General features: G+C 54.1%; 3 protein-coding genes across 6 annotated transcripts; 2 read left to right on the top strand and 1 right to left on the bottom strand.

Annotated features, from left to right (window-relative positions):
• Positions 1-1,520: 1,520 nt before the first annotated feature.
• Pfn1 (profilin 1) lies at positions 1,521-4,823 on the top strand. Its single transcript, XM_057775072.1, has 4 exons — positions 1,521-1,535; positions 2,094-2,321; positions 3,698-3,890; positions 4,473-4,823. Exons 2-4 carry the CDS (start codon positions 2,190-2,192, stop codon positions 4,568-4,570), a joined length of 423 nt encoding a protein of 140 aa, XP_057631055.1. The 5' UTR covers positions 1,521-1,535; positions 2,094-2,189; the 3' UTR covers positions 4,571-4,823.
• Positions 4,824-5,257: 434 nt separating this feature from the next.
• On the bottom strand, positions 5,258-9,438 carry Rnf167 (ring finger protein 167). Of its 4 annotated transcripts, none has more exons than XM_057774701.1 (9): positions 9,352-9,438; positions 8,557-8,637; positions 7,300-7,425; positions 7,115-7,202; positions 6,885-6,975; positions 6,596-6,701; positions 6,381-6,474; positions 5,811-5,891; positions 5,258-5,735 (listed from the first exon to the last, which is right to left on the bottom strand). In XM_057774701.1, the coding sequence occupies exons 2-9, from the start codon at positions 8,614-8,616 to the stop codon at positions 5,437-5,439; spliced, it is 945 nt and encodes a 314-aa protein (XP_057630684.1). In that variant the 5' UTR covers positions 8,617-8,637; positions 9,352-9,438; the 3' UTR covers positions 5,258-5,436. The 4 variants fall into 4 exon arrangements, with proteins under 4 accessions (XP_057630684.1, XP_057630683.1, XP_057630685.1 ...); XM_057774700.1 differs by having other exon boundaries at positions 8,720-9,425; XM_057774702.1 differs by having other exon boundaries at positions 7,275-7,425; positions 9,352-9,425.
• Positions 9,439-9,650: 212 nt separating this feature from the next.
• On the top strand, positions 9,651-12,840 carry Slc25a11 (solute carrier family 25 member 11). Its single transcript, XM_057776403.1, has 8 exons — positions 9,651-9,896; positions 10,438-10,590; positions 10,678-10,884; positions 11,063-11,153; positions 11,245-11,335; positions 11,424-11,523; positions 11,603-11,654; positions 11,774-12,840. Exons 1-8 carry the CDS (start codon positions 9,802-9,804, stop codon positions 11,927-11,929), a joined length of 945 nt encoding a protein of 314 aa, XP_057632386.1. The 5' UTR covers positions 9,651-9,801; the 3' UTR covers positions 11,930-12,840.
• The last annotated feature ends 475 nt before the right edge of the window (positions 12,841-13,315 follow it).

Here is a 13,315-nt window from a genome sequence, read left to right as displayed (position 1 = left end):
ACGAATATAGACCAGCACTGGCCCGGCACTGGCCAGGCGCCCGGCAGATAGTGCTGGGGGCAGCACTTATTGTCCAGCCTAGTGCTCAGGAGCTCTTTTCCCCACCTGCCCCACCGACTGTGATCACGTCAGCACTCAAGCCTTGACTATCAAAGAATGGTGTTAGATCACGAGTGGGGGGCAAAAAACCATGAATGGACGCTCGCAGGGGATGACATTTTGGCGGCCGTTCTGCCCATCCATTTGCAGCACCGCAGGAAGTGAGTCTCTGCACTTGGTAACTCTCCACTTTGGCGGGTATAGGGCGAGTGTGGGGGGGAATCTGTCCCGCGCTCCGTGCAAGCCTGGCAGGCCGACCGTCTGGTGTCCCGAGGCGCCTCGGCTTCTCACTCGCCGACGCTGGAGCGGGTGACTCACTCGCCGGCCGGCTCTCGAGCGCTCCTCCCCGTCGGCCCTCCCCTCGGGGTCGCCCTCCTCGTCTGCCTCCACCCAAGGGTCCCCACCTGCCGTCGCGTCCCAGTCCCGCCCCCCCCCCCCTTATCTCCTGCCGCTCCCTGCGGGACTTTTCCACCCCGGGGCAGGAGGCTCACGGGCCAGAGGTCAGGGAATGGCGGGCGTAGAGCGCCGCCACGTGCCCCAGCGCAGCCCCGCCCGTGACTCAGCCACGCGGCTGTCGAAGAACCTGGGCTCGGGGGGCGTGGGGAAGCCAGGATTTTGGTGTGGACATCAGGGAGCCTAACAGGACTCCAGAGTCTGGAGGAGTCCTTACGCCGGGAGGCACTGCAAACCCTGGCGCCCCTCCTCCGAGGGACCGGAAGCGGCCGAGCCCCTCGGCGGCAAGGGTCCCGAGTGACTCATTTACTCCCGCAAGCCTCACCGGCCTGCTGTCGTCCGCCCAGGGCGGCTAGTGAGCTGAATGCACACAAGTACCTAGCAAAAGTTTTACGGGGGAAAAAAAAAAGCCCAATGGGCCCAAAGTAGAAGGGACTTTCCCCTTCTTGTAAAAGTTGTTGCTATCCTTGGTGCTTTGGTATTCTTCCGCCTTGAAAAGAGTCCCTCCCGTGTCACCCGGCTGGCGCCCCGGTTCAGTGACCTCTGTAGAGAGGGTTCAGGAGTAGGGCGAGGCTCTGAGCTGGAGCGGATCCAGCGACGGAAGATTCCCCTGGAATACAGGGATGCACTCGAGTGAGCCCAACATGTGCGTCCCCGGCAGACGGCTGGGACAGGTGCCCTAGTTGGGGACCTTTACCAATGGAAATGACCAGAGCATTGGATCAAATCTAGTTTTGCTCCCTCATCGTCTAAATAAAAACTCAAAGTGGAGAAGGCGGCAGCACACAAGCCAGGGCCTCTGCCCGCTCCGCCTAGTGGGGACGCGTCTTCCCTCCCAGGAAGGTCCAAATCAGCGCTGCTAGGCGCGCGCTCGCGCAGCCAGCCGCTAGCCCCAACCGCCCCACGCGCTGTCTTCTCACTGCCCCGGCGCAGGCGCGGGCGCACGCGCCGCCGCCGCCCGCCGTTCCTTCCCTCCCGCGGAGGTGGGGGTGTGTGTGTGTGTGTGTGTGTGTGTGTGTGTGTGTGAGAGAGAGAGAGAGAGAGAGAGAGAGAGAGAGAGAGAGAGAGAGAGAGAGAGAGAGAGAGAGAGAGAGAGAGAGAGAGAGAGAGAGAGAGAGAGAATCATTCCGTTTAACCCTGGGCTCCCCGCACCCACTTTAATTTGCTCAACCTTACTAATTTTCTTCCTTTTTCTCTCCCGGCTTCCCCCTTTTAATGCCAAAGGGGTTTGTATTCAACATGAATCGGAGCGAGCCCTAACCTTAACCTTGCTCCTGCCACCGCCACTCTAGCCTTTTGCACCGCTTTTCATCGAACTCGGCAAATTTTGCAAAAGGGGGGGGAGGGCTTTTTTAAATTGCATTTGCAAAAGTTCGCTATCTGGCCAGGCAAGGGGAGGGGGGGGGGAGGAGGGAGGGAATGGGGAGCAGGCCCCGCCCCGCCGCCCTTTGCAAATAAAAATCTAGGGGGGGGGGGGAGGAGCAGGAAGTGGCGGTGCGAGGGCTGCTGCACAGCTAACAGAGCCGCGTTCCGGACGGCAGCGCGTGCCCCGAGCTCTCTGCCTCCCCCCGCCCGCCAGCCCGAGCCCAGCCCGCGGCCCCAGCAGCAGCCCGCAGAGCAGCCCCAACAGCAGCGCCATGGCCGGGTGGAACGCCTACATCGACAGCCTCATGGCGGACGGGACCTGTCAGGACGCGGCCATCGTAGGCTACAAGGACTCGCCCTCCGTCTGGGCCGCCGTCCCCGGGAAGACCTTCGTTAGCATTACGGTACTTAGGGGCTTATGCGGTCCTGGGCAATGGCTGGGGCTTAGACCCTCAGGGAGAGACTTGGGTGGGGGCGGGCGCAGCTTAGCGAAGGCAGCGAGAGGCCGTGATCTTGCCCTCTGCCTGGAAGCGGCGCGAATGGCGGCTGCATGAATCTAGGTCTCTCTGTTGCCCCCCAAGCCCTACGCCCCTCGGCGGCGGCGCCCATCCCGCCCGCCACCCCGCTTTCTGCGACGGGGCGTTACATCCGGGGCACAGGGCGGGGAGGGGCGCGCCGCCCGGTGCGGCGGCCCACTTCCGCCTCCTCCAGGGCGGGGCAGGCACGCGCTGCAATTTTAGCCTGGGATTATGATTGATAAGGGGGCTCGGGGAGCCTCGACTCCACTTTGTGCCGCCCGCTCGCGCTCCCTCCACCATTGTCTCCCCTTGTGCTGGTGGGAGCTCCAGGCGCGTGGCCTTGAGCCCTGGCCCGACCTCCGTGAGCTCCCTGCCCCTCCCAGCTCCGTTAGAGAGGGCGAGGCCGCCACACACACACCCCCAATTCGGCACGTTAGCCTCAACATTCCTGTGAGGCCAGTCCCGGAAGTCCCCTCACCCTCCCTTCCCGCCATCCGGCCGGGCCTGGAGCAGGGGAACTTTGTGAGAAGTTCTGACACCGTAAAGTGAAGGAATAAGGTTGCTGCTGTCCCCACCACCACCTTCCCTGGCCACACTGCCCGGAAGTGGGGAGGGGGAGCGGAAGTTCGAATGGGGGGAAGGGGATTTCCGGGCGGGAGGGTACCGGATGTAGGGGTTTGGGGTTTGAGGGGGGCAGAAAAAGAAAGGTTCCCCGGGATGTCTAGACACAAGACAGCCTGGTCCCCCGACCCTTAAAACTTTTTCAACTTTCCTAGAAAGCCCCCAGGGGTCGGCTTCCTCATCTTGGGGCGTAGACACCTGGACCTAAATGCTAGGTTACCGGGAGACCCAGGCGTCCGGGCTCCTAACAACGCCTGCAGAACCTTTGACCAAATAAGGACAAAGTTGCTTCTCCTCCTTCCCTGCCCCCTCCCTCACCCTCTCCGCTTCTGCTTTTCCTGAAGGACTGTTCTGAGCATCCAAAGGCTCCCCCTGGATCATTGATTGAATTTTGGTACCCAGGGTTTTTTTCTTTTTGCTTTCCCCATTTAACATCAAGGTCTAGCTACTTAAGAGGAATAGTATTCTTTCTTCCCTGGTCCCATGGGTTTTCTCTGCACACACACACACACACCCCACTCCATTTTTGGTGGTGTGTATGAAGCACATTCACCCCCAACTCCAGGATAAATAGTGGCTTCTTGGGAAACAAATTGGCCGGTGCACTAACTTAATGCGATGATTGATTTTGACTCTTGCAGCCAGCTGAGGTTGGTGTCCTGGTAGGCAAAGACCGGTCAAGTTTTTTCGTGAATGGGTTGACACTTGGGGGCCAGAAATGTTCTGTGATCCGGGACTCACTGCTGCAGGATGGGGAATTTACAATGGATCTTCGTACCAAGAGCACCGGAGGAGCCCCTACCTTCAATGTCACTGTCACCATGACTGCCAAGAGTGAGTTTCTGTGCTAACCAGGTCCTTGGCACCCCTAATGTATCTCCTTTTTTTGTTAGTCGTTTGGGGTTTTCTGTGGTCCCTCAATGAGAAGGTTGCAAACAGGGTTTTCTCAAAGTCTGCTGGATGTGGAACCTTGGAGAATCCTTGGGCTCTGCCTATGGCTCCCCATCTTGTAAAAAGAAAAAAAAAAAGCTGAGTTACATTACCTTTTAAATCCCTTCCTGCCTTAAGCTTAGAGATTAGCTCACTTGGTATAGACTGTTGGGATCTTAAGTCAGCATTGGCTCTGGTCTTGGAGTTCTGTAAAAGCCTGAGAGGCAGGAAGCTCATCCACGGCAGCTTACAGTCTGTGACCTCTAATTTTGCCTTTTCTTCACTAGTCTTTAAGCTGAATTTTTTTTTCCTCCTTTGAAAAGCTCTATTGTTTTAGGGTGACTGACAGCTTGCCTGTGTGTGTGGGGGGTAGCTGGTTGGGAGGAATGAGGTTAGGTTACAGCCCCTAGGGCTGGACAGCTGCTCAACAGCTGGCAGGGTTGAATTGTGACACCTGGGTCCTAGCCTCCTTTCTTTTTCCTCCAGCGCTAGTCCTGCTGATGGGCAAAGAAGGTGTCCACGGTGGTTTGATCAACAAGAAATGTTATGAAATGGCCTCCCACCTGCGGCGTTCCCAGTACTGACCTCATCTGTCCCCTCCCCCACCGCTCCCTTCAGCTTTTGCACCCTTTCTTTCCATACACACACATACCATTATTTTTTGGGCCATTACCCCATTTCCCTTATTGCTGCCAAAACCACATGGGCCGGGGGCTGGGGCTGGACAGACAGATACCTCCCCTTACCCATACCCCCTCCTGTGTGTGTTTGGAAAAAAATTGTTTTGGTTTTTTTTTTTTTTTTTTTTTCTGAATAAAAAAGATTCTACTAACAAGGTCCTGTGTGGTTTTGCACTTGGGGTATTAGTTGGAGACAGGCACTGTGGCCCATGCCACTGAACTTAGCTATTTGCTTCTTGGCCGTGTCCAGACTGAACTCTTCGCATTCCTTTCCATTCCATTTTTCTGCTTTTCAGCCCCCAGGACTAAGCAGGTATTCTTCCATGTACCCAGTCGGATGGCCTGGGCCCCTCTATAGTCTCTTTCCCTTAGAGGCCCAGTTGACTCTGTAATGGAACATAGCCATCCAGACAAGAGAATGGGTCCAAGCCTGCGGGTGAGGCAGGGCTGCTTGAGTCATCCGTGTAGGTGGGGCTTCCCTCCCTGAGTCATACCAAATGCAGCTGGGGCTGTCCCCTGACAAGTTAATCTCATGAAGTGATTCTTTTCCACAATTTCACCTGTATAAAAATGATCTTAATACCCTTTGTCCACAAAAACAATTTTATTAACCGAAGAAGTGAAGACCAATGTCCTATGGCTCCCAGCCACCTCAAAAGGAAGAGGAGTTTGAGAACCTCGGGTGGAAATGTCCCCTATCCCTTAGCTTATTAGACTGGAGGAAGAGTTTGTGCAAATAGGATCACCAGAGGTGCCAAGTGTAGGAAGTTTCAGGCCAGGGCAGCAGATGAAGGAGAGGGTGAGGGGTCTGTGGAGGGCCCAGGAAAGACCAGGGGTGCTGGGGCTAGGGATCCAAAGGAGGTGGGAAGAGTAGGGCTAGAGCCCAGGAGTGGGGTCCACTCTGAAGCAGGTTGGTCCCTTGGCTCCCCTTCTTCATCACCTTCCTCTTGCCCCTGAGTCTCTTCCTCCTGCTCTTCATCCCCAGGACCCCGATGGACAGGCTGTTTGCAGATGGGGCAAGTCTTCCGGGTCTGAGTGAGCCAGGGGTCCACGCAGCGGCAATGATAGGCTAATGGAGAGGAGTATGAGAAGCACCTGGTCTCTGCAGATGGGGCAGGGGCACAGGCAAAGGTAGTGGTCTCACCATGAGCACAAGGCAGTACCCGAAGCTTGTCCCCATCCTCATACTCATCCAGACAGATGGCACAGACATCATATTGATCTCCTGGGAGAAAGAATGGATTCACTGAGCCATTTGGAGCTCACTATGGGAGGTTAGAGTTAAAACCTATAACAATTGCTTTTCTAGGTTTTACCAAGCCAGAGCAAGCTCTTAGGGCAGGACACAGAAAAACTTGGGGCTAGAGGGGGCAAGGAGAGATAAGAAGGGAAGTGGGTTGGGGGGAGGGTAGGAGGGGGAAAGCAGAAGTGGGAGGGACAAGGCTTCTGCTATAGCCTTATATGGCACTGGAGGCTCCAGGGCTAGATAACCCAACCCCTCACCTGTTTTGAGTCCTCCCAGCTCTTTACATCTTTCTACTCCATACGCTCACACACAAGGTCAAAAATTTTACTTGATCATCTTTGCTTTCTAGCTCCCGCTCTACCCATTTGCTTGTGGTTGGCAGTGTGTAAGAGAAGCAAAAATGGCATCTTCTAACACCTCACTGCTCTTTGTACCTCTTTAAGATGGGCCCTGTTCCCATGCCCTTACCCTTTTGATAGTCATGGGTAGGAATCTGTTTCAGTTGCTCTTTGGTAAGTCGGTTCCGCTGGAGCCGTTTCCGGTGTTGGATACAACGAACTATCTAGGGGTAAAAGGGAGAGTGCACCAGGGTTTAAGAAAAAAAAATGGAAAATCCAACAACCACCCCACTTCCCATCTCCAGACCCAGTCTGGTCTTCTAAGTTCTTGCCATGGCTACTTACCAGTACTGCTCCCATGGCTAAAACCAGCAGTCCTACGATCCCAGTGAAAGGAATGAGATAATAGCCCAAGGGGAAGCTACTGTCTGGAACCAGAAGCACCCGAGCCCTGAGGAAAAAGACAAGCCTCAAGCCAAGCAATACCAGGTAACTGGCTTGGGAGAAGGCGTGGGTGAAGCGAAAGGAAAAAGGTGAGTAAGGGCCTGAGCCTGTGTGGGTGGGGTAGTGAGGCCTGGGCTCCAGGCTGCCATGGAAAGGGTGGGAGAAGAGTGGGAAAAAGCATATGTCCTACCCCTTCTCATAGACAAAAAGTGCTCGTAGGTACTCTGCACTTCTTTCTCCGATAAATACAGATGGGATCCAAATCTGCTGTTGGATTTCCTCTGTAGGGAGCAGGATATTAGGGATTTAGCCTTCCACTCAATTCCCTGGAACTGGCATTTGACACTCTTGCCCACCCCACCCACTGAACTAGTCTCTAGGTCTACTGACAGCCCAGTGGCACAGACTCCCCAGCCTTACCACTATTCCACACCATGTTCAGAAGCTCATTGGACTTCACGTTGTGTACCACGGCTGCACCATACCCGGCTTTCTGAGCATTTAGGACCTAAGGAGACAGCAGGGAGAGGAGTCATAACCCTTGCCTTTCCTCACTCCCAGTGTCATTTACCCTGCTTACCAGCTCCCATTCCACATTTAGCAACCTTGAGGTCAAAGTTGCAGTCGAATCTTCGAAGCAGTGCAATAAAGACTGACCCGTTGATCGGGGCTGAGGGTGGCGGGGCAATGGGGCTGCAGGCATTTTCTGGGTGAGCCTCCACAAGGAACCCCTGAGGGACAAATGCAAACAGTTGGATTTTCCATCTTTACATTCTGCCTCCCATGGGGCCTATCAAGCACAATGCTACACACGGCTGTCTGTATTCTGCAGCTCTACCCTCATTACATTTTTTTTTTTTTTTGGTTTTTCGAGACAGGGTTTCTCTGTGGTTTTGGAGCCTGTCCTGGAACTAGCTCTTGTAGACCAGGCTGGTCTCAAACTCACAGAGATCCGCCTGCCTCTGCCTCCCGAGTGCTGGGATTAAAGGCGTGCGCCACCACTGCCCGGCTCAGGCAGGTCTTTGAGTTGGAGGTCAGCCTGATCTACACAGAGTTCAGGACAGCCAGGGTTACACAGAGAAACCTGTCTAAAAAACCAAACGAAAAGCGGAATCTACGTCTCTCAGCTTCCTGAGGCTGAATTACAGTACACAACATCCCTTTACCAGAGGTTCCCTCGACTTCTCAAATTCTAGACTAATTTAGTTCTCTTTTTTCCCCCAGTTCCCCACTGATAATTCAGCATGCTATTTGTTCACGCCATTTTCACCAAAGTTTTTCACATTCATCTTTAAGTACAAAGAGCACATTCTATTTGCTTCATTTTCCCATCTTACAAACAACTCTATTGCTATCTGTGGTCCAACTGAGTTCTTCCTATGTGGCAAGAACTCTGTAATAAACTACAGACATGCTTACTTCACTTACTAGTTAACACAACAGTTCTATCTTAACTTCTAGTACCCATTTTACTAAGGGTCACAGAAAGACCGTCCACAGCCATCCAAACAAACTGTTAAGTAGCTCTAGAGACGTGACTGATAAGCACCTGCTTTTTATCTTAATTCACTCTTCAGTCTCCCTCTCAACTTTACAGTTCTAGGACACTGCCTTCTACCTCTAGATTCTGGACTCTATTTCTGTATTGGGCATGGTCATGTCCTTAGGTATTTGGAGGAGGGGGGGCTGTGTTGTTGGTTATTCAATTTCACTTCGTTAGGTGGGCACCCTACCACTGGGCTCTAGCCACAGCCCAATGCATTCCGTTACTAACTCGACTATTTCCTACCTCCAGTTTGATCCAGAGCAGGGCTACTCAACCCCTGCCCAGGATAGTGACTATACGGAAATGAACGCATCACCTGGAGTCCCTCTTCGCTCAGGGAAGCCCCAAACAGAGCTGGGAGGTCTGCAAAGTCCATGCTGGCATTGTGCTCAGAGATCTGCAGACAAAATAGTCCGTTTTTTCTCTTCATCCTGAACCCCCTTTACAGCGCCCTTCCCCCATCCGACCCTTAGACTCACCGCTCGTATAAGCCCTTGGATAGGGGATGCTCCCCACAGCACAGTAGCCACAACAACAGGAAGCGGGAAGGCCGCAGGGTGCATGGCAGCGGGTGTGTGTGTGTGTGTGTGTGTGTGAGGTTGAGGAGGTCGCGTCCTGATAGTAGGAGGAGAAGCCAAGTTCTGCGCCCTCTCTGCCTCTCCTTAAGGATCCCAGGGGTCCAACCACCCCCAGGTCCCACTTCTCAGCTACATGGGGGCGTCGGGGAAAGAACTGAGACTCGGGAAGTAAGGGATAAAACCAGCTTAGTGGAGCTGGGAGGGAGACAATGTATCTTTCTCTGATGCAAAAATAAAACGGAGAATAGAAAAGAAGACAAACAGGTAACAGAAAAACTTCAGGAAGGGTGGGGGAATCTCAAAGAGGTGGGACTTCCGGCCAGGTAGGCTGTCTTCCGATCCCCCTGGAAAAGGGTTTCCGGTAAAGAAAGGCCGCTTCCAGTATTGGACGCTCAGGACGGAGGACTTCCGGTCCTAAAAGGCCGGCCGAAAGAGAGTTCCTGCGGAGACGGAGGGAGCTCCGAGGCCCAGAAGACGATCTAATTTTTTTTCCCCTCAGCGCCCGAGATCGAGGAGCTGCCCTGTTTACAAACCTCTCCTCCGTCTGGTAGCTGCGGTACCTTCAAATATCGCGAGAGCGCTCATCACCTTCACCACCACCACCACCACCCCCCCCCGCCGTGGGAACTTATCGCGAGAAGCCTCCTAACCCTGACCGGGCTGACTCACTCGTTCTCGCGAGATTTTCAAACAAACTAGTTTCCCGCGATTCCAGTTCGGGAAGGGTGGGAGACACAGAGTGGCTTCCTAAATCAGCAACGCCCCTTCACTCACGCATCCTAGCCCCGCCTCATTCCCGGCCGTCTTTGCGCTACGCGCCTGCGCTCGTCCTCCCCCCCCCCCCAGCTTCTAGCTGGAGCCGGACTTGCCTGTCGGAGGGGCGTGCGCGCGCGCGCCCTCGCCCTGTTGCGCGCTGGTGTCACCTTGGGCGCGAGCGGGGCTGTGCGTGCTCGGGACCCAAAGTCGAGGGCCATCAAGGGGCGATGGCGGCAACGGCGAGTCCCGGGGCTGGCCGGATGGACGGGAAGCCCCGTACCTCCCCTAAGTCCGTCAAGTTCCTGTTTGGGGGCCTGGCTGGGTAAGCTCAGGCCCCAGGGATAGGGAAAAGGAGGAAGGGACGGGCGCGAGCAACTGGGTCCAGGGCATCTCGGGGTATGTTGCAGTAAATTGAGCTGGTGCGGGGTCACCATGATGTCCTGAGATTTGCGATGTGCCTGATGGCCTGCTAGAACCTAGTCACCCATTGCAGGGTCATTGCCCCGTGTTTCCAACCACCATTGCTCCACTGTGCATGTTTGTGTTGTGGGTCTAGCTTGGAGTGGGTCCTAGGTTATGGATGCCCTCTCCACCCCTCCATAGGCTGCCTGCAGTACAGTTCTGCTCGAACTCTAGGGAACTGCCTGAAGCATTTTGATTTGCATGGTTCTTTCTGGACAACTGGACTTTTTTTCTGGCACGTTGCCTTCCGTGCACACCTTTACGCACATACCCACCAGCCTCCTGAATCTTTAGCTGCCCGTCAGACCCTGACCCTTGTAACTTTTTGCTGCCGGGTTGCAGTAGACACTGGTCGACCTGAACCAGCCGACCTGACTCCTTGCCTTACTGCCTCACTTCAGGATGGGTGCTACAGTTTTCGTGCAGCCTCTGGACTTGGTGAAGAACCGGATGCAGTTGAGTGGTGAAGGGGCCAAGACTCGAGAGTACAAAACCAGCTTCCACGCCCTCACCAGCATCCTGAAGGCAGAAGGACTGAAGGGCATTTATACTGGGTACTGGGGCCTCAGTTTGGGAAGGGAATCTGTGGGTTGGCAGGTCCAGGCCTTGGCCTGATACGCGGTGCTGACATTTCTCCTCAGGCTGTCAGCTGGCCTGCTCCGCCAGGCCACCTACACCACTACTCGTCTTGGCATTTATACTGTGTTGTTTGAACGCCTGACTGGGGCTGACGGTACACCCCCTGGCTTTCTGCTGAAGGCCCTGATTGGCATGACGGCAGGTGCAACTGGGGCATTTGTGGGAACGCCAGCAGAGGTGGCACTTATCAGGATGACTGCCGATGGCCGGTGAGTTCCAGGTCTAACCCCAGCCCCATTCCTGGAATGTAGAACGAAAGGATTAGGTTTTACATATTTTTGTTAGCCAAGTTCTACATCAGGACACAGGCCTGCTCAGGCCTCCCTTTCTTTGTTCCTATGGACCCTGAACGGTCCTCACCGTGACTTTTCCCTGCCCTTTCCCCAGGCTTCCAGCTGATCAGCGCCGTGGCTACAAAAACGTGTTTAATGCCCTAATTCGAATTGCCAGGGAAGAGGGAGTCCCCACGCTGTGGCGGGTGAGCAAAGGGATTGGAGTCCCAGGGGGTGTAGGGTCAAGTCTCTGGCATTTTTGACTCTCTCTCCATTGCCTCTGTCCTCTCGCCTCAGGGTTGCATCCCTACCATGGCTCGAGCTGTCGTTGTCAACGCTGCCCAGCTTGCCTCCTACTCCCAATCCAAGCAGTTCTTGCTGGACTCAGGTGAGAGAGACCCAGAGCTGAATACTCCATGCCCAGTCCAGCCTGAGCTACCTGAGAGTTGACTGCCACCTTCTGCTCCCCCTCCCAGGCTACTTCTCTGACAATATTCTGTGCCACTTCTGTGCCAGCATGATCAGTGGCCTCGTCACCACTGCCGCTTCCATGCCTGTGGACATCGTCAAAACTAGGTGAGCCCGTAGCCTGGGATTGGAGAACTTTTGGAGGGCCTTCTTTCTGTCTTTCATGCACGTACTTCCTCTCTTTCAGGATCCAAAATATGCGAATGATCGATGGGAAGCCAGAGTACAAGAATGGGCTGGTGAGGAGGCGGGGTGGGGGGCTCGGGTCAGAGTGTGCGGGTGCCCTGGGAGGGCTATGAAGGGAGCTGGGTATAGAGGCCACGTCCTCGCCCCAGCGCCTGCCTGCCTGTCTGTCTAGGATGTACTGATGAAAGTTGTCCGCTACGAGGGCTTCTTCAGCCTGTGGAAGGGCTTCACACCATACTATGCCCGACTGGGCCCCCACACTGTCCTCACCTTCATCTTCTTGGAACAGATGAACAAGGCCTACAAGCGTCTCTTCCTCAGTGGCTGATGTGGCAAGCTGCTGGGACTAGAGTGCCAGGGCCCCCAGGCCACCCGCTGTTCCTACAGTCGATGTGCCCCGGGGGCCTGGATTCTGCTACCCTGGGCTCCTCTATTTATTATCCCTCTACAGTGTGGTTTACGCCTTTGTGGTAAAGAACTTTAATCTGTTCTACCCCTGCTCCAGCTTGCCGTGCCTGGCCTGATGCTTAGGATCATTCTGTCCCTGGCTAGTCCTAGGAGGACTTGAGAAACTTCCCTAAGGATTTCTAGTTATCTCTTGGGTATTAGTTTCAGGGCACACAAGACAGCAGACCTCTCTCTCTGGGGAAACCAAGACAGAGCTGAGGAGACAGGAGAGAGTAGAAGTTATCCAGATGGCCAAAAGGGTCTATGGTGGATGTGGCTTCCTCCTCTCCGAGGACGAAATTAATAAATTGGATTGATAACACCAACCCCAAATCTGGATAGTCTTGAAGATCCTAGGGGGAGCTAACTGCACAAAGAAGCTGATGTCTCTGGAAAACAAACTGGAGTTTTTAACAAAAAATATTAAAGAAAATCACCCATTGGTTTTATGAAACTACTATGTAAATCAGTGATACCTCAGCAGCAGACAGAAAGAAAACTGGGCCTTGTACGCTGCTAGCAAGCCATTTGCCCAAAAATGTAGCGCCTCGTAATCGGATCAGAGTTCTCAGGAAAGGCCTCTGGGAGCTCCTCACTGCCTTTGCAGCATAAAGAGGGAGGGGTAATGAGCGTAAATTGAAGCAAGTGGGATGTGGTGACACACGCCTTTAACCTCAGCACCCAGGGGGCAGAGACCAGCAGATTTCTGCGTTCAAGGCCAGCCTGGTCTACAAAGTGAGTTCCAGGACAGCCAGGGCTGTGAGAACAAATCTGTCTTGAAAAATCAAAAAAAATAAAATAAAATAAAAAAGAATCTAAGTTGGACTTCTGTGGGATGGAGCCACAGGGGTTGAGAGTGCAGTCCCGAGCTCTTGAGAGTGTGCAGCGCAATCAAACACAAAGATTGAGGAAAGAAAGAATATTGGCTAAAAACTGGGTTGGCTGGGGAAAAGTGATTTTTTTTTCCATCTGTTTCTTTTTTTAAAAAAAAAAAAAATGTGTACAGCATTTCTTCCATGTGTGCCTGCAGGCCAGAAGGGGGCGCCAGGTCTCAGTACAGATGGCTGTGAGCCACCATGTGGTTGCTGGGAATTGAACTCAGGACCTCTGGAAGAGCAGTCAGTGCTCTTAACCACTCAGCCATCTCTCCAGCCCCCATCTATTTCTTAAATGTGATTCCCAAACCCTCAAGGATCCTATAAACTTCTTGGACCATGAAGAGATATGGGAAGGTCAAACCAGGAGTGCCAGGCAGCCTGAGGGCTGC

The sequence above is a fragment of the Chionomys nivalis genome, chromosome 7 (genome assembly GCF_950005125.1).
Source record: "Chionomys nivalis chromosome 7, mChiNiv1.1, whole genome shotgun sequence".
Classification (NCBI taxonomy): domain Eukaryota; kingdom Metazoa; phylum Chordata; class Mammalia; order Rodentia; family Cricetidae; genus Chionomys; species Chionomys nivalis.
Note: the sequence above shows the minus strand (reverse complement) of the source record. Positions and strands in the feature narration are given on the sequence as shown.

Coding starts and splice junctions, on each gene's coding strand:
- Slc25a11 (XM_057776403.1), top strand. CDS start 9,802: ATGGCGGCAACGGCGAGTCCCGGGGCTGGCCGGATGGACGGGAAGCCC. Junction 11,524..11,602: donor GTGGACATCGTCAAAACTAG/GTGAGCCCGTAG, acceptor CCTCTCTTTCAG/GATCCAAAATATGCGAATGA. Junction 11,655..11,773: donor CAGAGTACAAGAATGGGCTG/GTGAGGAGGCGG, acceptor CTGTCTGTCTAG/GATGTACTGATGAAAGTTGT.
- Rnf167 (XM_057774700.1), bottom strand. CDS start 8,803: ATGCACCCTGCGGCCTTCCCGCTTCCTGTTGTTGTGGCTACTGTGCTG. Junction 7,426..8,556: donor TGAGCGAAGAGGGACTCCAG/GTGATGCGTTCA, acceptor TTTGTCCCTCAG/GGGTTCCTTGTGGAGGCTCA. Junction 5,892..6,380: donor TACCCATGACTATCAAAAGG/GTAAGGGCATGG, acceptor TCTTTCTCCCAG/GAGATCAATATGATGTCTGT.
- Pfn1 (XM_057775072.1), top strand. CDS start 2,190: ATGGCCGGGTGGAACGCCTACATCGACAGCCTCATGGCGGACGGGACC. Junction 2,322..3,697: donor AGACCTTCGTTAGCATTACG/GTACTTAGGGGC, acceptor TGACTCTTGCAG/CCAGCTGAGGTTGGTGTCCT. Junction 3,891..4,472: donor TGTCACCATGACTGCCAAGA/GTGAGTTTCTGT, acceptor TTTTTCCTCCAG/CGCTAGTCCTGCTGATGGGC.